General features: G+C 37.6%; 1 protein-coding gene across 6 annotated transcripts in view; it reads left to right on the top strand.

Annotated features, from left to right (window-relative positions):
• Positions 1 to 24949, top strand: part of adgrl3.1 (adhesion G protein-coupled receptor L3.1) — a 607182-nt gene extending 582233 nt beyond the window's left edge. For 5 of the 6 annotated variants that reach the window (XM_048595033.1, XM_048595030.1, XM_048595031.1 and 2 more), the window contains one exon: positions 22717 to 24949. In XM_048595033.1, the coding sequence (XP_048450990.1) occupies positions 22717 to 23519 (803 nt within the window). In that variant the 3' untranslated portion in view covers positions 23520 to 24949. Of the gene's footprint in view, positions 1 to 16878; positions 17008 to 18135; positions 18154 to 22716 lie in introns of all 6 variants that reach the window. The other variant, XM_048595032.1, reaches the window with a different exon arrangement.
• Positions 24950 to 27732: the final 2783 nt, after the last annotated feature.

The following is a 27732-nucleotide window of genomic DNA, read 5'->3' as shown; positions in this document are numbered from 1 at the left end:
ACTGTGGTGTCTAGGAAATTTAAGCCTTCCTTGTGTGTTGTGGCTTTATATTCAACAGACGGTTTGTTAATTATTGAGCATATTAATAAATTCTTGTAATTCTGCTTCTGAGTCCAAATCCCCGATAGGTCACCATAATGCAGAAGATAGTGTTACTACGTGACTGCCAACATTCCCATTAGAGTTTTTTTTTCTCTCTTCTGCAAGGTCTGTGCACAGCAGTGACATCTGGATTCAGAAGTTAGTGCTGTGAAGGGCGTTGGCCTGCCAATTGCTGTGACAAAATCTGTGAGAGACTGTGCAGCCACACAGCTTAGGGGGAATGCTGGTGTCTATGTCTCACTTAATGAAGGAGTTATTGAGAAATCAGAAGGTACCCCTGAAAATGAATTAGTAGCCCTCGCAAACTCTCCAGAAGAGCCCTCAAAATATTTTGCAGCGGATTAGGTTCACGCGGGTGATTTAAGAAATGCAGCAGGTGACTTAAATATAAACTTCAAAACTCTGCAGGGATATCAGAATCCGCCAAAACATTCAAGTCTCTTAACCTTTCTAAGTGACCTTCTGTTACTGGCTATCAAGATTGTTATGCTGCTCAGTTAAACTAGGGCTCACACTTTTGGCAGGCTTCACTTTTCGTGGAGAATCCAGATGGTACTTCTTGGCTTTCAGATCAGGCAGTCCCAAGACTACAAGTGAACTTTAAAAATGAGGAATCTTTGAGTTTCAATTCTCAGTTTTATTATCTCTGAATATACCAATACATGCCCTACGCTTTGAGAAAAGAAGCACCATTTTGTTGATGTTTACTCAACATTAGTGTTTTTAAAGATAGAACCAAGGACATTTCAATGATCCATGCTGAAAATTTATTCTGTGTTACAAATCTGTTGGAAATCTATCACTAAATGGCGTGCAACTAACTGATGGAATGGATTGTATTGCGCTGATTTTAACTAGCTGTGATCCTAATAGAAAGTATTAAAAGCTTATTTTCTCTCATGTCATCTAGGTTACTTGCAATGTTGAAAGCTTGTTTGGTACCAACTTGGTATCAAGACAACTTGATGGAATAATTTATGTACTCTGAAATGTATTTTTACCTGAATCTTGCAGCTTAAACAACAAGTGATTGAATACTATGTACTGAGCCAAAAGGTTTTCCAACACTGTACTCTTCAGAAATTTGCATTTGTTTATTTATGTACTGAGGTCAAAGAAACAATGAATCTTCTTTGGTTGCCTACCCTTGATTTGATTTTCCCCATTCTCTGAACATAATTCAACTTGTACATATAACTTGCTACTTGATCTATTGCATTTGCATTTTCAGATATAGATTGCCACTACCTCCTTTCAAGGGAACTGTGGTACCATAATGTCAATATTGTTGGGGCTTGGGGAATGATGACAGTCAATGCACCAGAATTCTTTTTGGCCCAGTATCCTGGTCACACACACAATTGAGCATTGGGGTAATAATTTGTAAAGGAGGCTGAACTGCTTTCTCTTATCAAGAAACCTGGATGAGCATTGGATTATCAATACTAAGCTAAAGAAAATACCTTACAGCAGTGGCAGAAATCAGTCAACTGATATTACATCTGAGATAGACCTTAGGTAGAGGAATGCAAGACTAAATTGCACTTTGTCCATGTCCACTCACGTGCCTCCACCCCTGGCCACCCAATTAGCAACAGCCCTCATTGTTTTCACTTGTGTTTATTTTATTTCCTTCCCTGATAATTCTCCTCAGTGCATGCCAAAAATGTAGCTTCTATGCTTCCAGCAAATTTAGAGTTAGTGGCTGAGAGTTTCTGTTCAATTAAACTGTTCTTTTTCTGGTACAATCCACCCAAAGTCTGTGTAGACCTAAGAAAATGTTGTTAACTTTTCAGAGCAAGTTGCATTAAACATATTTTGGATTTCTGCAATCGACTGCCCTAGTTTTTAAAACGTTTCACTAGAGGCAACCATTGCCCAGACATCTGCACATACATCCAGGGTGCATTAATATTGAGAGTTTCCTCTATTACATATGTTTGCAGGGTAATCAAAGAGACTCCAAAAATGAACACACAATTTTTGGGTGCCAGGATAGCACATTTTGAAAGGTTTTAAATTTACAAGGAAATTGACCATTGTACACCAACATATTAAAAAAGTCATTTTATGTACTTTTAAATCTGTCATTTTCACTAACCTAAAACAAAGTTACTCTCAGCTTAACATTAAATGATAATGTTTTTGCCATCATAAACTTATTTACAACTGCATTAATTAAATTATAGCATACTACTCATCTCAACAATATCAAAAGTTTTTAGGCAATTTTTAATTATGTAGTAAAACACTGTCTGATTATGGTAGTTCATGGCAAATTTGTATTCGAATATATGTAAATCTGTTTGAGCATAAAACAGGAAGAGATGTTTGGGGTTAGGGAACAAGCTCTCCCATAATGTTTCTGAAGTTGAATTACATATCATCAAAAGTACATCTGCATGGGAGTTCATCAACTTAGAATATTTTTAAACCATTCCAGTTAAAAATGAGGCATTCAATTAACGCCAGTTGAATTCGAACACATCATAAATTAACCTCAAATTTATACAGATGGATGTAAGTTCTTGTGGTTAGGTGGCTCGTGTTTGATGGTGAGACAGGATAGGATATGAGTTAGGTTGTCTGCATAGATAAGAGCACAGCTCTAAAATTGCTCAAATATAATCTTAGAATTGTTACAACACGGACAGAGGCCATTCGGCCCATTGTGTCCATTCTGGCTGCCTCTCAGAGTTTTTCAGCTAGTCCCACTTTCCCTGCTTTTTCCTGTCCTGCAGATTTTTTTTTTCCCTTCAAAAGATAATTATTAAATTTCCTTTCAAAATCTATTATTTGAATCTGGCTCAATGCTCTAAGATCCCAATTACAGATTCCAGATCCTAATTATTCACTGTGTAAAAAACAAAATGTTTTCTAAGTCACTGCACTTCTTTTCCTTAATTACCTTAGACCAACATCCTCAAATTTTGACTCCTCTGCCACTAAGAACGGTTTCTGTCTGTCTGGGCCTCTAATAATTTTGAACACGTCAATCAAATCTCTGAATTCGCTTTCAAAGCTGTAACTGGAGTCCCTCATTGCTGGGACCATTTTTTTGTGAATCTTTTCTACATTCTCCCAAACAAACAAATAAACCAGCAGGCAAATTTTAGTTTTAAATAAATTGGCACAGATTTAGGAGATGAAGCCCAGCAATAAACAAAGCAAGAGATTATCTTTCAGGAAAATTTGAGCAAACTGTTTGCATACACAGTTGTTTTTCATTGCCTGATTCTAATTGATTTGCTTTGATTGTGTAGTTTTCATTGAGTAACTTGCACTGTCATTTTTTGACAGCTTGGGACTTTGATTTCACTCTCCGTTCAAGAGGATGAACAAATATTTGCTTAAAATAAATGTTGTTCTTTCACACTTGTCCTAAATTTATAAACCATTTCCATCTGTTTCATAAACCACCCAGAGTTAATCAACCTATGTTATCACTTCTAAAAGGAGTGAAACATGCCTGAACTGTTTTCCTGAAGGAAGGAATAGGAGATACGTGACTGGATTTGGTACGTCTAACACAATTTGAGTTCCTGTAACGTTTGAATTGGTATAAACATCACTGTGCTGGAAGCGGGTCCTGCATAGAAGTGGCCACACCCACAAATTGAATTAATCACCGTAGCTAGTTTCTACTAATTGTACTCATTCACAAATCTTTGAAATGGCTCTTAAAATTGAGCCATTAAGCATGAGAATACCAATAGGCAGCTTTTAAATATTGAAAAATTTTTAATTTGTTAAGAAACTGACAACTGTGCCCCAATGAAACTTGTAAATTGTTCTCAGTAGTTTGTTAAGGTGATTTTCAGTTGTTAAAAAATCAGGTGAAACAAGTTGCCAGTGAGATACTGATTATAATAATTTACCATAATCATCGGCGGTCCCTCATACACAGGGATGACCCTGTTCCACTCTCAGGGTGAGCCTGTAGGTGGTTGTACAGACTGATGTAGCTTCTGCAGGCTCTGTTACACTTGGGGCAGATGGTGATCGTGGAGAGGGGTGAGTGGGCCATTGGTGTGACAGCACACTCCTTACACTGTTTATGCCTGGCTTCTGCTTTTTCCCAACAGCAAATCTCAAGGTGCTCGACGCCTTCCCGAATGTTCCTCCTCCACTTTAGACGATCTAGCGCTGGTGATTCCCAGGTGTCTGTGGGAATGCTGCACTTTGCCACTGAGGCCTTGAGGGTATCACTGAAGCACGCCCTCCATATATCTGGGGCTCGCCTGCTGTTTTAAAGCTGGGAGTCGAGCACCTGCTTGGGGCGTCTCATGCCAGTCATGTGGAAGACATTAATAATTACCTTTAGTGATAAGCTCACTTCTAGCTGGATCAGTAAATCACTCTTCAACATCTTGTGGAGTGTCACTTCTCAAATTAAAGAAAACTCTACAAACCTGCCCAATTGCATTGGTTCATCATAAAAGAAATACATATTCTGCTATTTCAAGTAACTTTGAGTGAAAACCTGACCAAAATGCTCAATTTGAAAAAGTAGCACATGTAATTTGCACCTAAATTGTTGATTGTGCCCAAAGCACTAATTCTACCCCTGCAACGGTAAAATAGAGAAATATACCTAATTTTGAATCAGTTAACTGTGTGTAGTCTTAAAGGAGAAAGGAATATATTAGTTTAATGGCTACTGCTAAATCTGTTTGGATACATTATATGTTGAAGCAAAATGCAAAATAAAAATATCAACTTCGCAGCCATAGAAATGCGTATTTTCTTTGGCACTTACAGCTAATTTCAAAAGTCAATACATAAAATTCAAATAGTTTCCATTCCTAAAAAAAAAGCCATTCAATCATATTAGCAACTAGATTGAAGGGCATCATTTTTTTAAGTTCACAGGAACTCATAAATCTGTTGTAATCTCTATTTTTGTGTGATAGAGTTACCCTCCTACGTATACCCAATCCAATGTTCCCAAACATGCCTTTACAGACAAAAAAGACAAACAGTATACTATTGAGGGTGGAGTCATAGCTCTGGGTGGGATTTCTGACTTACTTGACGTTGCTGAGTTGATCCATTATAAGTCAAAATAAAAAGGCAACTTCATTGGATAAAATAACAAAAATGATGTGAAGTTTAAAATCTTGTCTTATAAACATTCTCTTTTTAAGACCAGAAGAGAAAGATAAAACAAGTCGACGCTTGGAGTTGCTGCCGTAACTTGATCAGCTATTTAATGAAACATACATGATATAGTGAGAAGCTAAAATTCTCGGTTCAAAATATCATGTCAAGTTACAATTTTATTAAATTGCTACTGCTTTCTAGTAAAACATAAATAAAGTTTGAACATGGATTGGGAGGGAGGGAAGAGTTTAAAAAAAAAACTGTTTTAATTAAGGAATGTTCTCAGTGTGTACCTTTAGAAATGTCAGGAATTTTGTGAATATTAAGCTGTTTGTGTTAGATTTTCACTGAATTTGATTAGCTGCACATTAGCTCTAAACAATGCATAGGGATTTTTGCAGTAGTTGTTGCTTGTTTTATTGCAAGTTTTGTCCATTTGAGAACTCCTAAAATTTAATTGAGTCATTTAATTTTAATTTTCAATTAATTTGTTTTCTGATTGCTGTTTTTATTTTCTGTGCCACGTACGAAACTTTAATACTTAAAGAGTACAGATGCATTTCATTTTTCATTGTGGCATCAGTTTCAATAAGGTGTCAGAACGTAAATTACCTTAAAAGACATTAAGCTACTTGAACCGAAGACCAGCGTTTTTCAGCTTGGGGCAGTCAGCTATTATAAATAGTTCTCTAGCAAATTGATTCGAGGCTACAACTACTAGACAGGGTTCAAAGTAAGACAGACTGGAGCCCAGATTTTGCAGGCAGCGGCTGATTTTGCTGCTGACCTTGAAGAATGCTACCAACAAGACTGTTGTGCGGTTATCCCCTTTTCCAATGACTGTTTAAATCTGGCACCGAGTCTGGGGAATGTGTTGACATCCAGCAGCGGTAATGTTAACAAGAGGGTGGGGAGCTAATCATCTGATCATATTGAAATATTTATATGTAGTAAACTGTGAAGTTAAAAGCACTTATTGTTTGTCATTGTAATTAAACTTAAACAAATTACAAAGAAATGTGGATACTCAATGTGAAACCAAAACAAAAATTACTGGAGAAACTCAGCAGGTCTGAAAGCAGACGTGGACAGAAAGCAGAGATAACATTTCAGATCCAGTGATGATCTTCAGAGCTTGTAATGGACTTTTGGATAGCAAAATAATTGATTATGATCGATTAAGATAGAAGTTTAGAAAATTAACTCTTTTTTTTATTTTAGAGAAATCACACACTTCAGAAATATGAAATTAGTTATTCACGGCCATGGGTATAATATGACAGTAATTATAAAATTTGTAAACAGTCCAAAATACACTTCATTCAACGTGGTTTGTTGAAAAATAACTTTTTCAAAAATTTTTGCAGCAAAATAACCATTGTAGAAATGGAAGTTCTCATCAATTTGATTAACCATCATTGATTACATTCTGGAGAAATGTCCATCCACTGACAGCATCTTCTGGATTCCTCCATTATCATGCATGTGTGTAGATTCCAGAAGTTGCTGTAAAGGGGAAATTCCACAGGGACAGGAAATCAGAAAAAAAAAAGTCACAAAATTCGGGAAATGATCATCAAACCTGCAGCGTGAATGGAGAAAAAGAAACAGTTAGCATTTCATTCTGATGACCTTTCAGCAGGGGGTTTCATGCAGAAATTGGTGTCAGTTCAGTAGTATAATTTGTGCAAACATTGCAGTTTCAGTGTCATCATCATTGTAAAATCCAGACCATTGTAATTCAAGTCAATCATCATCAACAGATTTAAAACCTTAAAACAAAAGCATTGTATTAAATTATTTCTCGAAGTGTATTTGTATTTGAATAGAAAACACTTGGCCCCTGCTAGGTTAACTACGTATTAAAACTAACTAATTATCCAGGACCTCCAAAAAAGGTACCACGATGTGTAGGACTTATTTTGTTTTGTCAATAGATTTTCTGCTCATCACGTTGCTGCTGTTCACTTAGAGTCAGAAAACCGCGAATGGTCATGGCAAATTTCAGTCTTTTAGAAAACTGAGTCCACCAAGAATGTATTAGTTCCAACAAAACTTTACAATACTGGTGATGCAAAATACTAGTGCTTCTGCCTTATGGTTTCTGACCTTTTCTATACTCTCTGGTCTTGGTGTGTTGTCTTCTGATCCTACTTTTTCATTATTCCCCATAAGACCTACTATTGCATTTAATATTTAAAATCTTAGACTGCTGTGTAGGTTGTTTGCTAAATTGGCCAAGAAATCTTACCATTGATTCTGCAGTGTTCTCACATATGCCCTTCTTAGAACTTATGAAGTTCCAGCTGCTATGGATTTGCATCAGAAGACTGTCAGAAACTTGGATCTACCACTACCATTGTGATAGCATCCAAAAGTTCATATTGGGAAGTTAAATGCGTGGAATGCTAAGAAGCATTGATAGAGCAACATGTATTATTTTGTAGTGCATTTCAGATCAGAACTGTAGCCATTCAAATTATATTTGGTTGCCGTGTTGTGGTCTTCTTATTAACAAAATTGATGTAGTAACAGGTTTGAAGTCAGTTTCGCTGCTTCTGCCACACAAAGCCTCAGCCCTCTTTCCATGTACACACATACTCACCACAACACTACAAAAGAAAATCCACAGTGCTTCCATAAACCAAACTATAGCGGAGGTCAAAACCACTTTACCTTAAATTGGTCGACTGGCTTGACCTTCAAGTAGTGTAGTAGGAAGTCCAGTGTGCATTGAGGGATTTAACGTAGAAGTTCACTGGATCTGCATGGTTTCCAACTGTACTCAAAACCAATAGAAATGGCTGATTGGCTTCACAATCTGAACATTCCTGTTGTTGCCAGTGCATGCACAGCACACGGGAGCTTACATCCTTCCCAACACAGGGCACCTAGTAGTCTGTGCTCGAAGCACTGTGCGGAATGACTTTGGCACCTCTGTAATACTGACACCAGTGGCACTATAGAGCCCAACTTGGCAGCCATGAAACTTCATTCCTTAAACCCAATTAGTCCACCCACAGCTCAAACTGCCGGCATTAAGAAAACTTGGTGTTTTTATTAAAGATTAAAAATCAATGTCATAACAGGCCTCAGCTCAGCTTTATCATTATTCATTCTTGGAATTTGAGTGTCACTGTCAAGGTTGAGCTGCCACCTTGAATGTCTAAATCCATGAGATTAAGGTGCACGCTTGGTGCTTTTTTTTTGTAGTGGTTTGATACAACAAAAGGTGCTTGTCTCACAATTTCAGAGGGTAGTGGAAAGTCAGCTACATTGCTATAGATCTGGAGTCATGTATAAGTTAGATCAGATAAGGGTGGTAGATTTCTTCCCCTGAAGGACATGAGTGAATCAAGCAGTATTTATGATAACCCATTAGTTTCCCAATCATTGTTAATGACACTAGCATTTTCCGCCAGTATTTAATTAATTGAATTCAATTCTCCCAGCTGCTGAGTTGGACTTTGATATCTTTGGATCATTAGTCCAGTAAAATTACCACTATGCCAGATCTGGCTGTGTAGTTCAGACAACACAAACCAGCAAGTCATAAATATCAAACATATATTAAGAGATGCTGACAACTGAGAGAATATTTTGACAAGTAGCGCAGGGTAGAGCTGCAGAGGAAGCAGTTGGTGATGAGAGGGCAAGATTTAACTCAATGAAATAAAAACTTGAAAAAATGAAAATTATGGAAATCTTCAGCAAATGAGGCAGTGATTTGAACCCGGGCCAGGTGGATTCTTGATTGGGGATGTTAACCTCGACCAACTGGCTGACAGATATAAACAGGAGGTTCAGAAGGTCTTCTCAGGCTAGGGGCTGGCTTCGAGCTGGCTGGTCACAGCCCATGTACAGTGTGCATGGTGATGTGATACCTGCCTTTGTGCAGTTATTTAAATTTGTAAAGAGTGAGATGACATTCACTACCTGGATTTCCACTCATGAAAATCAGGAAAACTGCAGGCTGATCCTGCACACCTTGTGAGAAGCTGACAGAATAGATCATCCCTATTTTGTTTCTTGGCTAACAAGCCAGATATCCATTACTCTGTTAAAACCCATGAGCCCCAGGGAAAATATTGCTTGTTTGGCAACTCTGGTCCTCTGATATATGTTATCAACTTCAAAGTGTTTATTTTAGCCTGATTTAACAGAAGTTTAAAGAACTTGCAATTTCTGCTGTTGATGCTTTGGTGTAGTTGATGGACACTTATTGACCATTGGTAAAAAGATATTCTTTGAGGAAGCTCTTTTTATTTTCTTTCCTGGAATGTGAATAATATTTACTGGGCCACCATTTATTGGCCATTCCTATCTGCCACTGACAAGCTGCCTGCCTTCTTGAACCACTTCAGTCCATAGTATGTAGTATACACACGATGCTATTAGGAAACAGCAAAATGAATCAATACTGTGTTTTTTTTAAGGTTGCCCATTGTCACTGTAGTTTCATTATTTCTATCCAATGTGTGAATGGAGATACAAGTACAATAACTGACATGGATATATACTTCATATAGTTTATGACAGCTCTAAGGGGCCCTGAAGCATGGATTCTTTAAAAGCTGGCCCATATTCTTGAAAATTGCAGAGAAGGGCACAGCATTTAGGCCAGCATGGTGGCACAGTGTTTAGCACTAGGGACATGGATTCGTTCCTAGCCTTGGGTAATTGTCTGCATGGCATTTGCAGTGGGTTTCTGCTGGGTGCTCCGGTTTCCTCCCACAGTCCAAAGATGTGCAAGTTAGGTGGATTGGCCATGCTAAATTGCCCATCATGTTCAGGGATGTTCAGTCTAGGTGGATGAACCATGGTAAATGCGGGGTCACATGAATAAGGTGGGGAAGGAGGTGTTGGGGTCTGGGTGGAATGCTCTTTGGAGGGTTGGTGCAGACTCAATGAGCTGAATGATATCTGTCTGCACTGTAGGGATCCTATAACTTGAGCACACCTATCCCTATAATGAAGTTAGCCAGGTTGGGAGTGCAGGGTACGGGCTTGCTGAGCAAATCAGTCCTTACACTTGAAAGGCCGTGGGTGAAAAATCACAAACCCTTGGAGGGGGTCAAAAATTCCTGAGTCAAGACCCACTCATTATTCCTGAATGGCTGCTGAAAAATCCAGCCCCATATTTCACGTCTGAAACGTTTCATCAGAGCTAAAAGCTGTTTGACATGACCAACTTTTAAGCAAGGACAGAACCAGAGTAGAAGAGGCTATTGGATAGAAGTCTATGAGTGAGTGGTTGGCTAGAGCTTTTAAATAATAAAAAGGGAGGTCTTGGAAGGCAGAAATCGACCTGATAATTAAATCATACATCTGTCACCATCGCCAAAAGACTGAAGGAAAATTTCAATGCAGTAAGTGCTGTTAATACATGAAATGCTTTACAGTAAGTAATGATATAGCAGCAAAATCAAAATTAGCTTTTAAAGGGAAAACAACTGAACATTTTAAAAATAAAAATTGCAGAAAATACAGGGAACTGCAAGGCTAAGTTTATGACTGAAAACTCTTTAGAAAAGGTATCAATTATTCTTAGGCCCTTATGCATCAGCGCAAATAGTGTGTAACCCAAATAACAGAGCCAAAGTCAGTGCAGCGTTAGTCCTGTCTTGGATTTGCTCAATTGTCTGCAAGCACAGATTGAACACAATATACTCATTTTACACTGAAAACCACACACAGAGATCAATCTCTACCTTTTCTGAGGACTGAGATAGCCATGGTAGCTGCATGGCCTCTTTCATGCACTGTTGAAATGTGTAATAATAAGAGAACAAAAATACAGTCTCAGAAACGTCAAGAATCTAAAGGCTGTTGCCATTGGTTTTGTGTTATATGTCATTGCATGAAAACCACAGGATGATTAGGATAAATTCATTCTTGATTTTAACACATGAGTTTCCCAGTGTTGGCTGCAGAGCCAGAATCTGAGGTAAGCTAGTTTCACTGAGAGGTTTGGGGATGTACTTAACGCTTCATCAGAAAGAAAGTAAATGTAATGCCAAAGGTTGTTAACTTCTTTATTACATGATATGTTATTTAATGTGGAACATTATGGATAGGAGGAAAATCTTATATTTTACTTCAATCTTCTTGTATTTCACTAACAAATAGTAATCCCCATAGACAGTCTCTTGTTTGTGTATATTCATATTGTATTAAAAAGTCTGCACTTCAGTGTTTATGAAATCATACTTCTTACTGTCTCATTAAAAATTCCTGCCTTCTCGTTTATAAGAGAAGCCACTTGTAAATATTTCATGCTGTAATTAGGGGCACAGTAAATCTCTGTAGCCATGCTGTAGTTTGTTCATTAGACTACCAATGAGTATGTTAAGAAAGACTTTCTAGTATTAACATTGTTGACTGTGGCACTTCACTTTTAGAAATTTGAGGGTTTATGAATTTTTGAAGACTGGCACGCGGTCTGGAATGTTTTCAGTCTATTTGCTTTAAGCTAAACAGCCCAATAGTTAAAACTCGATTCTGAAGAAGGGTCACTGGACCCGAAACGTTAACTCCACTTTCTCTCCACAGATGCTGCCAGACCTGCTGAATTTTTCCAGCAACTTCTCATTTTGTTTCTAATAGTTAAAGCTATATGATTTATGAATATCATCCCTTTGTGCCATATTGACTTTTTTTCATTGTGGACTATTTTTTACTTGACAAAAATATTCATAAGGAGTATAATGTAATGTACATTTTATTGAAAAAAACGAAGGTCTGTGAAACTTGACACTTGTGTGGCATTTTACAACAATCTTAAGATAAATATATAATTAGTGGATAAAAACCGAAAGAACTGCAGATGCTGTAAATCGGGAACAAAAACAAAGTTGCTGGAAAAACTCAGCAGGTCTGGCAACAGCTGTGAAGGAAAAAACAGAGTTAACGTTTCGGGAAGGGTCATCGGACCCGAAACATTAACTCTGCTTTTTCCTTCACAGATGCTGCCAGACCTGCTGAGCTTTTCCAGCAGCTTTGTTTTTGTTGTTGTTGTTGTTGTTGTATATAATTAGTGGGTAGTGTCCATTTTTCACCATTTTGAAATCCAATTTATCTAGGAACTGCCTGTCTGTTGAAATTTAAAATGTCCTTTGCAGGCAGTATGAGTTTGTGATTGACAAAAACTTAGGATCAGTCAAATAGAATGAAGTTCCTTCAGGAATTATGGCTTGACCTTTGTACACAATGCAATATTTTCCATTCTCTTAGCCTTGTTGCATTTATTTGAGCAAAATACTTTCTAATACGTATGAGCTCTATTCCCAGGATTAATTTGTGATTACCAGATATTGCTGATGTGATATTCAGCATGAATCATGCATGATACAGATGTAATTTATTCTCAGTAACCAGGGGTTCAACGTTGAAGTCAAACAGAACTACTCAATTTGTATGTACAGGTAGAAATCCTCCCAAGTTTAAATTTTTAAAAATCACTTGTTTTTACTTCTCTGGATAGAAATATAATTTGTTGCTTTTGAATTTTTAAGTCACTTGTCAGATAGAGGAGTAAAAATATAAATTAATAAACTATATATATCACATGGAAAATAATTTGTATTTATATTAAAATGGCTGAGGAAATATAAATATAAATAATAAATAAGTGTAATCTAGCTTTGGCTGAAGAATAATTAATGGCTAAGAATATAATAACTGAATACACAGGCTGAAAATTATTCTGAAAAATTAAAAACTTATCTCTTTTATTTGCTGACTTATCATTGCTGTCTTTGTACGAGTGAAGGTTTGTGTTGCATTCTGGACACTAAGAAGCTGTAATGATAAATATTATGGTACAGATGTCAGTTTTAATCAAAGTTGCGGTTTCTAACTCCAAACTCTACCAGTAAAAGTTCGAAATGAAAGTGGAGGGTTTGTTTTTATTTCCAGACTGAAAGGTGGTTTGCTATAGCGCCCATCAGAAAGGTCAGTTTTTAGACTATATACTTTGCAATTTATATGCGTGACCTTGACTCAGTTGTCAGAAACAGCAGATGTAACACTTTGCAAAGTTGTAGATAAAGATCAGGAAAATTGGTAAGCTTCAGGATGAAATAGAAATGGAGAAACTGATAGAAGCATTGCAGCTGGAATTTACCGTGAACAGATTTTAAGTAATGCATTTCAGGTGAACTAAATGGCAAGGCTATATACAATAAATTGCATGAATTTGTAAAATATGGAGGAGCAGAGAGGCCTTAGTGTGCATACATGGTGGTAGGACAAGTATTTATAACAAGGGTATATGGTTTTCTTGGTTTGTAAATCAAAAAATATGATATAAAAGTAACAAGCTTATTCTAGAACTTTACAAATTACTGATTACTGTTCAGCTGGACTATTGCGGTTCATTTGAAACCAGAATTTATTAAAGATATAAAAAGCATTAGAAAGGTTACATGGAAAGTTTATCCCAAATGTTACAATGGATGGCAGACTTCAGTTATGAGGAGTGGTTGCAAATTTTTGTGCTATCTCCTTGAAATAGAGAAGTTTAACAGCTGACATAATTAATAAGGGTAAATAAAGAAACTATATTCTCTTTGGCAGATAGGTCAATGTCCAGAAGTGATAGGCAACAAAGTGGAAAACCTTGGCCTAAGCGATGGGAGCAGGCATGTTCAGTGGCCACTGACATCCTCTCCCTCCAACAATAAAGCTCACCAAATCAAGGTTCAATTAATATCAATGGAAACTTAGCAAATAGGAGCAGGAGTAGGCCATTTGGCCATTCAAGCCTTCTCTACCATTCAGTACAATCATGACTGATCATCACCTTGTTCCCACTTTCTTCCCAGACCCTTTGATCCCTTTAGCACTAAGAACTATATCTAACTCATTCCTGAAAGTATTCAATATTTTGGCCTCAAACACTTGCTGTCGCAGAGAACAATTAGCTTGTCAAGAGCTGACTGGTGAACCTCTCAGCGAATCACAGATTGCGCCATTAGAGACCCACCTTGTTACGTTAGCCATGATCTTCTGGATCTCAAAGTTCACTGCATGAGGCCTTGGCCTGAAGGGGTCTAACAGCAAAGAAGGTAAGCCTTTTTCTTTCAAGTCTCACAGATTGGGTGTTGTGGGGAAATTGGACATTGGAGGCAACAGCAGAGGTTAGCTTTCAGCAGCCACTCACTTGAAGCCAGATTGCGTCAAATGGAGAGCACTCCTCTCCTCCACCCCGTCAAATCGAGGCAAGTTGGCCAACCAGTCACTTCTTTCTCATCTTCTGGAAAGGCAAGTAATCGGATGGGAGGCTGGTTGAAACTCTGAAGTGTTTGTTAATTGAACACTCAAAGGCATTCATTGATCGGGGTTCCAAAGGTGGACCTCCATGCCCTAAATGTTGCAATGGCAAAAAGTGAGCATGTATCTCTGCAGTGTCTACGTGCATTGTTATTCACCCTTGCCATCAGCCTCACCACCTCCAGGGAGGATAAGATTGCACCCATAGATTTAAAATCATTGACAAAAAAAATCTCGAGGGGGGCAAGTAAGCAGAAATTATTCTATTCACCATTGTTGGAATCTGGAATACTCAAACTGAAAAAATAGTGGAAGTTGATCCTATAAATACTTCAAAAAGAGACTTTAAAATATATGAACAGCTTAGAGCTGATTTGACAAGAAGTATGTGGAGTAAACATACTGCTCTTCCAGAGACCGAGCATTGACATGATAGGTTCAATAGCCTCCTGTATTGTAGGACTTTATAGACCTCTAAAACATCCATTTGTCTTACAACTTCCACTCAAACAACACCAATGAAGCACCATCCTTTCTGGTGTCCCTACAAATTAAATAGATTTTCAGAGCCATCTTAGACCTCAATGCATTCAAATACTCTCTTTGTTGATAAGCATGAAATGCAAGTTTTGTTTCTAACAGTTTTTTTTGAAATGGCAGTGGCTAACCTTTGTTCCGAAGTGTTTACTATGATTAGTGATAGCACAGAGGACTTTGTGTTTTGATGTGTTGAATGCCTGTTGTGATGTTTTCCCCTACCTTAATGCATTACTCAGTTGCTGTTGATGTACTGCCACATCTATTAAGACTCGTAAAACATTCAAATTTTATTAAGTGTATTTATCTAATATTTGCAATCTCCATAAAAGAGAACTCAACTTCAAGAAAACCTATCAAGAAAATGTGAAAATAAATGAAGTGTACTTTTCCTGGTTGTGAATTTTCTATTAAATGTCCAAGTTGGTACAGAACCAGTGCTGCAAGTTGAAGTTACAAAACCTGTAGTGGAAGTTACATTATTCCATAATTTATTTTTGTTTGAGTAGCATTTGGTAAATGTAAAACTGCCAAATGAATGCAATCATCCATCTGTTTTTACTCATACTGGAAGCTATTTATAAATTTTTACCTGAGCATGTTATAAGTTTGGGAGCATATTGGATGGAATAATTGTCAACATTTTGAACACAGAAAGATGGATGATAGTCTTAGAAGTATCAAGTGCTTTTAACTTAATCTGATAAATATAAAGAGATAAGTTTGCAGGTTCGCAACACCATGTAACAAAGTATTTTCCAATGAGGAATGCAGTTTGTCAAAAATCTGTACACCAATTGGTGACATATAAATAATAAATAATTTGATTTGTGGTTAGGAAAAAGGGCTTTTGCTACTCAAGTCAGGTACTTGTGCAAATAACTTTTAGTAAATAACCAGAAGGGGTGTAATCCATTGTGGGGCACCTACCCTTGTTTGGGCTTGCTTCATTGTTTTTTTGTAATTGAGTTGAGACAGAACCTATCAATATTTAAATTTACAACCAATACAGTACTACAGACAACATGGTCTATTTATTAAATTTGAAATGTGCTCTGAATTCAACACCAATAAGATCTTCAGACTGCACCCAAATTAACAGCATTCACGGAAATTGATCTTCAGCAGCAGTCCTCTGAGAGTATTCAATATTTAGCAAAGCATCCTTGCAGAAAGGCACAAATTCCACACTGTGAAACACTGCCTAATTCTAATATAAGCATCTTTAATCTGAACGTGACTAATGCAGAGTTTTATCTCCAAAAGTGCATTTTTTTGACCCTGACGCTTACATTTGGATGAAATTGATTCATGTTTTGAAACTTTGTGGAGTCCATATCCAGTATTGCTTTCCTTGTCTTCTGTTTCATTATCTGCAAATCCATACTTATTCCGTAATGTCACCGCTCTATTTCTCAGCTGTACTTCGGTCTTGGGAAATTGAAGTAATAAACTATGAAACCCTTAAGCTGTTGTTGCAAATTGGAATGGAAATGATTATAGTTTGCAGAAAAAAAATCAATTGGATTGCAAGCTTTATTTTATATATAAGGGGCTTGATATTACAACTTACCTGTGGGTAATTCCAAGAAATCAAGTAATAATTCTGGCTGAATCTGTTTATTTTATAAAATAAGTTATAAGGAAAACCAGCATTGATTGTGTTAGCCCATTTGCAAATGCATTTACATTGTCTAAAGCATTTATTAATTTTTTTTGTAAATTTCAACATTCCAGGTCTGACTCTATTCAGCTTGTTTAATGATGTGACTTCAAATTTTACCATTAAGAATATTTTATTTTCCTACATTTGCCTGATTGATCTTTTTTCTTTGTTTGTCTTTCTCTGTCTGGCTGCTCCAGGGGCTATGGCTAACCATCTAATAACCAATGCTCTTCTTCGTCCTCATGGCACTAACAATCCTTATAACACATTGCTTGGGGAATCAGCAATCTGTAACAACCCCTCAGTCAGCATGTACAACACACAAGGTGTGCTACTCCAAATGTTTCACTAAGCTATAGTGGCAATACCCCATCTCTGGTCTGTGGAGGCTGTATTCCAAAAGAATTAGATTGAAGAAGAATAATTCACAGCAAAATATTTGATCATTTCAATTTAATCCTTCTATTTCACAGTGGACAATGATCATCGGTTGTTGGGAACATTAATTTCTCACCAATTTTCAATTCATTTGTTTTGGCTGTAATTTGCTTCTTGCTTTGAAGCTAGAAAGCTGTCTCTCACCAGTTTACCATCAGTCAAACCTCATTTTAGAATGCAATTGTCTTAAATTTATCGTTTTCCACCACATTTTTCCAGCTCTTAATGGAAGCTGGGTCGAGCACTTATTATTTAAAGTATTTTGAAATGTTCCACTTGTTGTGGTAAGGAGGCTTGACTGCATATATTGTTACACATTTAACATGATCTTTTTACATTTGTTTTTGAACTTCTAGCCAAATTAGGTTTGGATGTAAGCAGAGGAAGCCAGTGGAAAATGTACCCTTTTGTAAATTAAAATAGCAGTAACTCTGATCATCTGGCTAGAATCTGTGCAGAGAGGTCATGAAAACTGCTGACAAAATGTTCAACAATATGTATGGTAACATTGGTGTGATGGGACTGAAATATTAGTCTTTAGATAGCTACAAATTTAGGTAGTTATTCAGTACAGCCTCTATAAGCCAAGCAAAGGGGTTTTATATTTTCCAATCCTTTCACCAGCACAGGTATTTAATCATCAGTCTTGTTCTACCTTTCCAATATTGATGTTTCATAAAAATATCAACAAAACCAGATTCAAACAGAGCTTCATAATTTTATTATTGACTTGATAACAATATGCCGGTGAAAGGATTGCCCTCTTTTTGAAACAGTTATATATGGGTGATTCTGATATGAGTAGGTCAAACACATTTGTTATCATTAAAATTGTGCTATTGTTTGTTTTCAGCTTAAAAACATTAAAATTAGCCACTTATTATGTGTAGTGAAGATGGGATTTGTTAGATATTTTCTGCATACCATCAATCTATTTGCTTTTATTCATGTTTCTTCTACTGTCGCTGTATGCTTACTTGTGTTTTTTCTTTCCTTTTCTTCATGCTGTCCTTTAGAGCCCTACAGAGAGACAAGTATGGGAGTAAAACTAAACATTGCATATCAAATGTAATTCTTTTAGTTACCATTCTCTTCCAGCCAAATCTAGGCGATAACTGTGGTATAACGAGAGTTGATCGACGAGATTTTTTTTTCAAAAAGTGCAGAAGTGTTTATAGATATATTTTTGTTAATGTTCCCATTAGCTTTGTTGAATCCCATTAAGTCTGGATAAGGCTAACTAGGAAGTTTCTGGAAGACAGTATTCTATTCTGCAGTGTTGCTCGTCACCTATTACCCCCAAATAACTGTCATTATTGATTGGTTGTAATCTGGTTTCCATCGTCACTGAATTATTTAATGACCAAAAACAATGAATTCTGCAAAGGGGATGTACAGAGTGGTTGAGATGTTTGAGATTTCAATTCATTTATTAAATGAAAAACATTTTGAAATACTTTACCCCTCAAGTTTTCTTGCCTTAACCTTGAGTGGAATATCCACAATGTGTCCACACACATCATTAAGTAAAGTTGAGATTTGCCACATAGCACAGTATTGTTCAGGACTAAAATGCACATAAATATAACATTCAAAGATCCCTCATAACATTAATTTTCTTTTCCTGAGAATGTGGACAATATATACACATACTTTAGACTTGGGTGGACCTAAATTGAAATGAAGCATCAGGTTACTGAAGTGAAAAATTTTACAATATTTTCTATCTATCCATGATGTGAGTACAGGCTAGAGTAAACTCATTCATATGATATTTATTTAATTCTTAATTAATTGCACTGAGTTCTGTGTTCAATACACATAGCCCAGCTGGTCCATAGAATTGTTTGACTAAGACTCCTGGAAAGCTTCTATGATGAAGGGAAGAGGGGCAAAATTTGGCCTTTCAAATTGAGTGGAATTACCTCTCTACTGGATAGATAAATGATTTAATTGAGGAAAATAACCCAATACAATTTATCTATCTCGATGGATTAACTCCTTATTGCATTGATCAAGAATGTGAAATACATTTTGAAGAAGTCCCACAGCAGCCCTTTACTGTCTAATAGTTGCAGCAGCCTTGAGCAGAAACTGCTTAATTTAGTAAATGATTTTGTTCCTTTTCATTTAAACTTAAAAATGTTTGCTTCTTCAGTTATACCAACTGGAACCATTTTGTGTACATTATTTTTTCCAAATGGATGGTCTTGCTCTTAATTGAGGATTTCATTTTTGTCAGTTAGCCCTGTTTGTAATTTTTTTTATGTATGTATATATGCACCATTGTGCTTTTTAAATTATCTGTGGTGTTTGTGTCCAGTTAGGTGTGCAACAACTCTTTGAAATCTGAGCAATCAATATAACCAGTTAAATTGAAAATAATCACTGATGTCCAGGTTTTGCCACTCAAAAAAAAACAGAAATTTGTCAAAAATCATGCAATACATATCCTTTGATTAGCATTTCTAATTACTAAGTCTTTTTTAACTAAATCACACAGCAAATATGGATTTGAGAATAACAATGACAATCATGCAACATTTGTTCTGCGTTAACCTAACTATACTTGATAGCATTTTGAGAAAGTCATGACAACCCAAAATTTCCTATTTATTTAAAAGCCACATCTATAAGACTTTATGTTTGGATCCTTTTTATAATCCACCACTTAATTGTTTTGCCCTATAATTTCAGTGATGAATATTGCAGTAAGCTTTTTCTAAATCTTTTTGCAGGCTGTGTACATCATTGGCTACATAGTTTTGCTAGTCTCTAATTGCCCTGAAGAAGATGGTGGCCATAGAGTCATGCAGCACGGAAGAGGCCCTTTGGTGCATTGAATCTGTGCTGACCTATTCACACTAAACCCACTTTCCACCACTTGGTCCATAGCCTTGAATCTTATACCATTTCAAGTGTTCGCCCATGTACTTTTTTAAAGCTTTGAGGCTTCCTGCCTCTACTACCCTCCCAGTCAGTGCATCCTGGATTCCAGCTTTTCACCCTCAAGCTGAAAAGAAAATCCCCGCCAAATCTCTTATCCTTCACCTTAAAATAATACACCCTTGTTATTGACACTTCAATTAAGAGGAAAACCACACAGGCCTATCCAGCCTGGCGTCAAATATAAAATACTCTGTCCCAGGCAACATCCTGGTGAATCTTCTCTGCATGCCCACCAGGGCAATTGTATACTCCCTATAGTGTGGTGATCCAAGCTGCACACAGTACTTGAGACAAGGCATGACCAATGTATTGTGCAGCTTCAATATAACCTCCTTGCTCTTATAACCTGTGCTGCAACTGATTAAGACAGTATCTCATATGCCACCTTAAACACCCTGTTAATCTTCCTGCCACCTTTAGGAATCTGTGGACAAGCACTCCAAGATTCCTCTATTCCTCTGAACTTCCTAGTGTCCTGTCAGTCATTGAGAACTCCCTTGTCTTGTTAGTTCTTCCAAAGTGCATACCTTATATTTATCAGGATTAAATTCCATCTTCTCCTGATCTGCCCATCTGAACAACCCATGTATATTATCCTGTCACCTAAGTCCTTTCTCCTCACTGTTAAGCAGCTGGCCAATCTTTGTGTCATTTGCAAATTTACTTATCATCCCCCACCCCCGCAACATTCCCATCTAATTTGTCACAGACAATAAGGGACTCAGCACTGATCCCTGTGATGCACAACTGGACAGTGACTTTCACAAACACCCTCTGTCCTACCACAAAGCCGATTTTGGATCCATCATGCCAAGTTACCCTGGATCCCATGTGCTTTTACCTTTATCAATCTCCCATGTGGGACCTTGTCAAAAGCTTTGCTAAAATTCATATAACCTCATGAAAACCTCATATAAACAATATCAACTGCCCTCATCTACAGATCTGATGACCTCCTTGAAAAATTCGATGAAATAGGCTGACATCCCTCTGACAATATTATGGTGACTATCCTTGTTCAGACCTCGCCTTTCCAAGTGAAAGTTAATTCTCACCTTCAGAATTTTCTGCATTAGTTCGCCTAGCACTGATGTGAGACTCACTGCTCTGTAATTCCCTGGTTTAGCCCTACCACCCTTCCTGAAAATTGGAATGGAATTAGCTGTCCACCTTGAGCCACCACCTTGAACCAATGCAGTCCATGTGGTATAGGACCGCCCACAATGCAGATAGGAGGGGAGTTCCAAGATTATGATTGAGCAAAAAGTGAAGGAATAGCAATAAAGATGCAAATCGAGATGGTGTGTGACTTGGAGGGAAACTTGGATGGGGTTGGTTTTCCCATGCATCTGCTCCCTTTTTATGCCTGTAGAGGTCACAGGTTTAGAAAGTGCTGTCTGAGTTGATGTATTAATATATAAGCTGCTAATTAATGGAGCTTCCCTCAAAAACCAAAATTAATCGTGGGACTTTGATATCTCAGTACGTCAGATAACCAGTGCAAAGACAATCTTGATATAATTTATAACATTAAATTTGCTTAATGGATTTCAGAAAAAGGATTGTCCCTATTGGTTGCCAATAGTTTTTTTTAGGAACAGAGGAACAGACTAGGTCTTCCAATTCCTTTAGCCTGTTCTGCCAAATAGATTATGACTTATCTGTGTCACAACTCCATTTTACCCATCTTAGCTCCACATTTCCTTTTCACCCCAACACAATTAAACTCTAATAAAAGTTCATTTTTGAACAACCACTCAAAGCAATTCATATGGGTTTTATAAGATAATATTTACAATCATGTAAGGAAACAGTAGGACAGGTAACCAAAAGTATGGTCAAGGAAGTAGATCAAGAGTAGTGTCTTAAAGGAGGAAAGTGAGATAGAGGGGTTTAGGGAGGAAAATTTAGAGTATAGCACTATGTTTAATGATGCACCACATAAAATATAGGGCACTCAAGAGGCCAGCATTAGAGAAGCACAGATATCTGGGAAGGTCGAGAAACGCTGAAAGAAATTCCAGAGAAGGGGGTGGGGGGTTGGGGTTAGAGTCATAGTGGTGTTTAAAAACAAGGATTTTAAAATGGAGATGTTGCTTAACCAGTGTAGGTCAGCAAGCACAATGATGAGTGGGACTTGGTTCAAGACATAGGCAGCTACAATTTGAACAACCTTAGGTTTGCAGAGGAGGGGGAAGCTCCAAATAACTCAAGCATCCACAACCTTTTAGGGAAAGAACTCAAAACTGTTTTTGCGGGAATAGGTATTTCCTTATTTACCTGCGATTTTATGATTATATCCCCCACTTTTCTTGATTCTCCTACCGGATGAAGTATATTTTCTGTAGCTATTCTGTGGGTCCAACATATTCTCATACTCCCCAATTGCATCATGAACACCATGAACAATGCTGTGAAGAAGTTACATTGTATTTAGAGTCCACTTTGTGTGCCATCCTTCTAACATTCTAATGAATTCATTAGAGCTTATATTGATTCCTGAAGCTTTGAAATGATTGTTGCACAATTACAATTTGAGTTTTAGCATACCTAGCCTGTTACCCGAGATGCTGTGATCTTCCTTTAATTCCCAGAAGAGGCCAAAAGCTGTAGTCATGATTAATGTGGTTCTTTGTCTTATCTTTCAGAGGTGTTGCTGAACAATGCGAGGGATACAAGTGTCATGGATACTCTACCACTGAATGGTAACCATGGCAACAGCTACAGTATTGCCAGTGGAGAATACCTGAGTGATTGTGTGCAAATTATTGACCGTGGGTACAACCACAATGAAACAGCCTTAGAGAAAAAGATCCTGAAAGAACTCACCTCCAACTACATCCCTTCCTATATGAACAACCACGAGCGCTCCAACGAACAGAACAGGAACCTCATGAACAAATTAGTGAACAACATTGGAAACAGCAGTGAAGACAATGCAGTCGTTCTCGATGATGCCACTTCATTTAACCACGAAGAAAGCCTAGGACTGGAACTCATTAGAGAGGAATCAGATGCCCCTTTGTTGCCACAAAGGGCGCATTCAGTAGAGAACCATCAGGCCCACCAGTATCCCAACCGAAGACGGATCCCTCAAGATCACAGTGAGAGCTTTTTTCCTTTGCTAACCAATGAGCACACAGAAGAACTGCAGTCACCCAACAGGGATTCTCTGTATACCAGCATGCCTGCTTTGGCAGGTGTGCCCGTGGCAGATGGTAGTGCTGCTCAGACCCAAAGCGCTCCTCCAGCAACTAAAAGTAGTGACGGTGATGATGTGTATTATAAAAGTATGCCGAATCTGGGCTCCAGGAACCATGAACAGCAACTTCATACTTACTACCAGCTAGGACGTGGAAGCAGTGATGGATTTATTGTTCCTCCCAACAAAGAAGGCTCCTCACCTGAAGCGAATTCAAAAGGACCATCACATTTGGTCACTAGTCTATAGGGGCAAAGACTAACCTGGATGGCTTGTTCTGGTTGCCCAGAACCAAGTGAAACAATGTGTGTATGCTTGAATCTAAATGCTGTTGATAAACTGCTGAACTACTTTGAAAAGTTTTATATTCAGACCCAACCTAGTGAGGCACTGCGTGGGAAGCAACTGATAAGGAAATAGTCTGTTTTAAGGCAAAAAAGAATTACTGAACTGATTGAGAGGGTTGGACGTGTACGTTGAAATGACATTCAGTTTTGCTTCCTTCAATAATGCTAAGTTTTTAGCCTTTTTTCTCTAGTGTCTATTTTCTTGAGGACTTCTAACTAAGGCTTGGTGTAAGTCAGTGCCAGCTATACTGGTGCAAGGGTATGGATTGCTTTCTTTTTTTTCCTTGTTTTTATTACCACTGTATATCAGTCGTGACTTTCTCACACAACTTAGATGCTGCAGTTTACCAAGCTGCAGAATTCCTACAATCATAAAGGAAACCTCTCCAATCTCCAAGAAAGGGAATTATTCAAATTATATGCTAGATACATACTTTATGTTTTGCTGTAATAATTCTGATTATAAAACTAATGACAAGAGAATTTTGAACTATTTCTATGTACAGACACTCAACATTGCACATATATTGTAGTATGCTTTTTTCCTCCAAACTTATGTCCCTGTTGATGTAGTGAACAAGACAGTTTTTGTTGTGCTGGTCTTGCAAGTTTTGTCTTGCTAGTAGGAGCAGTGTTTTTTTTCCATAAGTCTTTCTGTTGGGCTTTTCCCCCCAGACAGTTCCTGTGAAGATCACAGTTTATAAAGCTCATTTTATAGTGAGGTGATCACAAATACTACGAAAAAAAACGTTTTTTTAAAAAAACTGTTTTAGGTTTTTCTCACTGTGTACTTTGAAGTGAAGTCATGTTTTTTGCCAGCAAAAAAAAATTAAAAATTAGGATTTACAGCAGGTACTTTTTGTTTACAATGCACTATGTTATTCATAAATGTGATCAGCAATGAAAGTCCACAAAGGGAGCTAGGTACTCTTCTAGTCACCAAGGAGTCTTGGTAGAAAATAGTGGAACTCATGCATGTGGAAAAATAAAAAGTAGAAACATTTTTGTGTTAAATCTAGTCAAAGCACTAGGCACTTGTACCGTGGTGGTAAAAAATATTGACTTATTAAAATGAAAGTTATTTTGAAGTGAAAAAAGATGAACTCAATTTTTTTTCTTTCCTTCCCTCACAGGAAATTTATTTATTTGATAATTAGTTGATGTAGGCATCCCTTTAGTAATGATCTTAGCAGCACAATTTGTCTTTCCTTTTTTTTTAATTTATGATCCATTTTGTATGGTTTCCAAGTTGAATGACCTCATTACTAATATTTGTTGTAAAAGTGAATCTTGTTTGCCAACAAATAAATGACTGATTACAGATTTACAAAATCTGAGTTGACTTAAATGATTTTTGTTTCTGAATGGTCATCAGATTGAGCTCTTGCCTTATGGTTACCCAGCTAGCCGGTTGTCACCTGGAAGATTATCAGCAGTTGAAAAGAAATTATAACGAAATGATTGGCCTCATAATGCATTACCACTTGCACAAGGAAATGAGACAACTTTACAGCATTATCCTTACCATCTAATTAAGAGGCTAGCTTTAAGTGGATTCTACTTTTGCTTTCCAATTGTAGTTCCCTATCAATATTAGGCTATAACTTTTCTTTTGGCATGTCAGTTGCTACCTTTTATTGATATAACATTCGATATTTACCAATGAGATCAATGAGCTAATTCCATTTTCTTTAGTTTAAAGGCACCATTTCTATTCCAGTCTTCCATTCCTGACTGTTTCCCCACCTTTCTGTCTTCCAGAATCAACACTTCCAGCAACAAACCAGTTTGATAAGAATTGTCTCCTTTCATTGAATCGCTTAAATTTACAACACTGAACCAGGCACTCAGTTTACGTGGTCCATTCTATGTTTATGCCACACAAAAGCGTTCCAAATCAACAAATCCACAGTATAGCTGTGGTACTGCTCATGCAACTAAAGCTAAATACGGTAAATACTGGGAGCCTGAAATAAAAAGAGAAAAAACTGAAGTGACATATTTGGAGGTAGAACCAATTAACATTTCAGGTCAATGGCTTTTCAACAAAACCAGAAAAAGTTAGAGATAAGTTTTAAGAAAACAAAGGGAAGGAGGATGGTAAAACAATGGTAGGGGTGGTTAGGGGGAGTGTTATGATAAGTTGAGGGTAGGAGAGGTTAAGTGACAGATTTAGTACTCATTGTGCAAGGCACAAGAAATGGCAAATGTGTCAAGAAGTAGAGATGACTCCAAAGGAGATACGAATGGTGGAATTATGAGCAACTTCCATTCAAAAGCAAATGAAAAGGAGAAAATATAGAGAAATGAAGCAAAACCAGCAAAAATCAAGGAAACAGAATGGGCACAGAGATTGGTATCGCTCATTGTTGAGTTCAGCGTTGAGACTGTAAGGCTGTAAACTGTCCAATTGAAACATGAGACATCGTTCTTTGATGTGTCATTGAGGTTCGTTGGATTAGTGCAGGAGGTTAAGTATATAGATGAAAGAGTGGGAACAAGGAAGAGAATTAGAATGATAGTCAGAAGCTTGGAGCCATGCTTACAAAGTGCAAGGTGTTTGGTAAAGCATTCACCTGATTGGTGATTGGCCTCCAGAATGTGAAAGAGCTCACATTATGAGTAGTGACTGCAGTATACCAAATTAAAGGTACTAGCAATTCATTGTTTCACCTGGAAGGAGCATTTGTGCCCTCAGAATGTTAAAAGATGGTAGAGCAGATGCTGTATCTCCTGTATTTGTGAGGAAGAGTGCACTAAAGAAAGGAGGGGCAGTTGGGGCTACTGAGGAGTGAATGGGCGCAATGCTGTGTAGGTGCTGGATGATGATCCTTTGAACACAGGTTGGAAGCGCGAAGGTGAGGACAAGGGGAATCCTATTGTGGATCTGAATAGAATGAAAGGTTTCCTGCATTCCACAATTATTCCCAACACCCACTCCTCTTATAACACATTCTCATATGACCTTGCCCCTCCCACTGTCCAAAGCCCCAGATAATCCTTCCAAGTGAAACAGTGATTTACTTAGAATTCCTTTAATATATTGAATATATTTGCAGGCTCCTCTAAATTAGCATGACAGCTTTGCAGGACACCCAGTCACTTGTCATCTTAATTCTCTATCTTGCCCCCATCCTGATGTCTCTGCTCTTGGCTGTCTGTGGCATTTAAATGAAGATCATTTCAACTTATCTTTTAATTAGTCACTCTTCTGGACTGAACCTTCAAATCAATAATTTCAGATAGTAGCCTGTGCTCCGTTTTTGTTTCTTTATGCTTTCTGGGTTTTGATTTTTTTTCTCTCAATGTTTTGAGATTGCAGCTGCTCAACCTCCTGAAAGCATAGACCATGTTTGTGCCATTGCCAGAACCTTTGGCCTTCCATAGTGAATCTCTTTTTAATGCATTTTCTGACGCTCTCCATTTTCACTTGCTTAGAAATCGATCATACTTATAACATTTTCCATTTATTACTGAAAAATCATTGGCCTGAAAGATAGGATGGAATCATCTGCTATGAGATCCAAACGTGATAGTGGGACAAGACTAAGTCTTAACTTTCGTTCAAGACCAGCACAGCTCTTCATGTGTGATTACATAGTAATCAGATATTCTGGTATATTTGCATAAGAAGCATGATGAGGCTTGCAACATGGATAGAGTGGTAGTTACCTTTCACCATTATTTCACAGGACAAAGAACAGGGTGCCATATGTAAAGGGCAGCCAGAGAGACATTTATTATGTTCAAGCCAGGAGCATCCCTCTGGATTTTATTGGACATCTAATTCATTTCCACCACCCACCCATACCCAGCTATGAATGTCTTGGTGGAGCCATGTCTCATTGCAAGATCTGGTCCAGATCATCCAGGCAAAGCAGAAAGCCCTGTTTTCCAGCAGGACACCCTCCTGTCTGACCAAGGTTGCCTGGGAGGACGTTGCCGTGCAGGTTAGCAGCTGTGAGGTCCACAGCAGAACCTGGGAAGCAGTGTGGAAAGAGGATGAATGACCTGGTACCTTCCTCAAGGGTAACTGGTACTGTATAGTCACTGCAGAGTGGGACTCATTACAGCATCGGACAGCCTAAATGCGTGCAAACACATTTTCAGATAGG

Source organism: Rhincodon typus, chromosome 3 (genome assembly GCF_021869965.1).
Source record: "Rhincodon typus isolate 14 chromosome 3, sRhiTyp1.1, whole genome shotgun sequence".
NCBI lineage: Eukaryota > Metazoa > Chordata > Chondrichthyes > Orectolobiformes > Rhincodontidae > Rhincodon > Rhincodon typus.
This window is presented reverse-complemented; position numbering and strand designations above follow the sequence as displayed.